Source organism: Camelina sativa, unplaced genomic scaffold (assembly GCF_000633955.1).
Source record: "Camelina sativa cultivar DH55 unplaced genomic scaffold, Cs unpScaffold01994, whole genome shotgun sequence".
NCBI classification, from domain to species: Eukaryota; Viridiplantae; Streptophyta; class Magnoliopsida; order Brassicales; family Brassicaceae; genus Camelina; species Camelina sativa.
This window is the reverse complement of record NW_010923111.1, coordinates 101-2,970: the sequence shown is the minus strand read 5'-3', so window position 1 is coordinate 2,970 and position 2,870 is coordinate 101. Positions and strand designations below refer to the sequence as shown.

The following is a 2,870-nucleotide window of genomic DNA, read 5'->3' as shown; positions in this document are numbered from 1 at the left end:
CCCAAAGGCAAAAAGGCTGTGAGCTCCAAATGGGTCTTCACCATCAATTTCTTGAGTACAGGCGCCATTGAACGCCACAAGGCTCGACTGGTCGCCTGTGGTTTTACCCAAACATATGGTGATGACTACACGGAGACATTCACCCCGGTGGCCAAGCTCCATACCGTTCGGGTCGTACTCTCTCTTGCGGTCAACCTCTCGTGGGATCTTTGGCAAATGGATGTTAAAAATGCCTTTCTCCAAGGCGAATTGGACGAGGAGGTTTATATGACGACTCCTCCGGGCCTTGAAGACTTGGTTGCTCCCGGGAAAGTCTTCAGGATGCGCAAGGCCATCTATGGCCTCAAGCAGTCTCCGCGGGCCTGGTACCATAAGCTGAGCTCCACCCTCAAAACTCACGGTTTTAGGCGATCAGAGGCCGATCACACCCTTTTCACGCGTCAAACATCTCTTGGCCTGGTCGTGGTGCTTATCTATGTCGACGACATTATTGTGACTGGCGATGATAAAGCTGGCATTGCAGATACCAAGCAGTCTTTCAAGTCTGCTATTGATATCAAGGACTTAGGCGAGCTCAAATACTTCCTTGGGATTGAAATCTGTCGCTCTCCGGAAGGACTCTTTCTTTCCCAACGCAAGTATACTCTTGACTTGCTAACTGAAACCGGCAAGCTTGGTGTGTCTCCGGGGCGGCTACGCCACTAGCTGAGGATTACCAGCTCAAGCGAAAGGGGGAGAGCATTCGGGCAAAATAAGGCAAGCCGCGAGAGCCCATGGACGAGCCATTCCCGGATGTCACACGCTATCACCGGCTTGTAGGTAAGTTAATATATCTTACCATCACGCGACCTGACATATGCTATGCTGTGAACCAGGTTAGTCAGCACATGAAGGCTCCAAGCAAGTACCAAGGGATCATGGTCGAAGGAATTCTAAGCTATCTCAAAGGCAGTCCGGGTCAAGGCATTTGGATGGGCAAGAATGATAATACTGAACTAGTAGGCTATTGTGATGCGGACTACAATGGGGATACTTTGGATAGGAGGTCAACCACTGGATATTGTACCTTCATCGGTGGGAACCTAGTTACATGGAAGTCAAAGAAGCAGAAGGTGGTATCTTGCTCAAGCGCCGAAGCCGAGTATCGAGCAATGAGGAAGCTAACCAACGAATTGACTTGGTTGAAGGGGCTTCTCAAGGATCTTGGTATTGACTCAAAACAACCGATTACGATACATTGTGACAATGAGGCTGCAATTCACATAGCCACCAACTCTGTCTTCCATGAGAGAACCAAGCACATTGAAAGTGATTGCCATAAAGTTAGGGAGAAGATTGAGGAAGGAGTTATACTACCGTGTCACACTCAGAGTCAAGATCAGTTGGCCGATATCTTCACCAAATCTGCAAGTCCTAAGGTTTGTGACTACATTCATACCAAACTTGGGCTTGTAGACATTACAAGACCTTGATCGACTCCTCTAATCCGTGGACAGCACACTCTTTTTCCCTTGACTTAGTTTTGTCCCATGAGGTTTTCTAAATCAAGGTTTTTAATGAGGTGCTGCTTCACGGGTTCCAAGCTTAGCCAATTCATTCGGCTAAGCTTGAGGGGGAGTATTGACCATGGCCGTTTATGTGTTAGGCTGTCCGTACGGTCCGGTTATGTGTTAGGCCGTCCGTACGGTCCGGATAGCCTAGGCCATCAGGCCATCAGGCCAGAAGTGAGAAATAAGGAAGAGGCGGCCCTAGAAGCCCACGAGAAAGAAGGATCTCGAATGGAGGAAGAATCACGTGTGCATTTGGGGGCTTGGTGGTTGACTCCACAATTCAAACCAACAAGGACATGTCGCTTTCACCTCATTAATGTTGGACCATGGACCACACAAGTGGCTCTCTTCTTCTCTCTTGTGCCTAACGGCTAATTCGTTTTGTTTTCACTATATCTAGCCTTGTAAACAACATAAGAAACATTCTATTCTAGTTCATTCGATTATTCTCTTTATTACACATTTATCTCTCTCACGTTTAACCTTACAACATCAAAACCTCTCTTATTCTCATAAGTCTTCCGCTTATTCTAACACCAACTCCTTCTCAAACTCTTAAAATTTGTCAGTTGCATTGGATTATGATACATTTTAACCCTAGAAATAGTAACAAAGCTGGTTACAACTCCTAACCCCTGTTTTCTCAATTTTAGCCTATTTTGGGACAAAATGGGTATAAGTGTTTTTTAAACTCTCCAAATCCATCTCAAACTCTTATAATTAGTCTGTTGCATTGGATTACGATACATTTTAACCCTAGAAATAGTAACAAAGCTGGTTACAACTCCTAACCCCTGTTTTCTCAATTTTAGCCTATTTTGGGACAAAATGGGTATAAGTGTTTTTTAAACTCTCCAAATCCATCTCATACTCTTATAATTAGTCACTTTCATTAGATTGTGATACATTTCAACCCGAGAAACACTAACAAAGCTGTTTACAGTTTCTAAGCTATGTTTTCTCGGTTTTAGGACAAAATATGAATAAGTGTTTTTTAAACTCTCCTAATCCATCTCAAACTCATATAATTTGCCAGTTGCATTGGATTGTGATACATTTTGACTATAGCAACACTAACAAAGCTGTTTACAGTTTCTAAGCTATGTTTTCTCGGTTTTAGGACAAAATATGAATAAGTGTTTTTTAAACTCTCCAAATCCATCTCAATCTCCAATAATTAGTCATTTACATTGGATTATGGTACATTTTAACCCTAGAAACACAAACAAAGCTGTTTACAGCTTCTAAGCCCTGTTTTCTTGGTTTTAGCCTGTTTTGGGACAAAATGGGTATAAGTGTTTTTTAAACTCTCCAACTCCA

The 2,870-nt window shown here is 43.4% G+C and overlaps 1 protein-coding gene across 1 annotated transcript; it reads left to right on the top strand.

Moving 5' to 3' along the window:
- Window positions 1-773: 773 nt before the first annotated feature.
- On the top strand, window positions 774-1,418 carry LOC109131674 (uncharacterized mitochondrial protein AtMg00810-like; the record flags this gene model as incomplete). The annotated part of the gene is made up of 1 exon (XM_019242845.1): window positions 774-1,418. A coding segment is annotated over exon 1 (645 nt), but the record flags the coding sequence as incomplete, so codon positions are not given.
- Window positions 1,419-2,870: the final 1,452 nt, after the last annotated feature.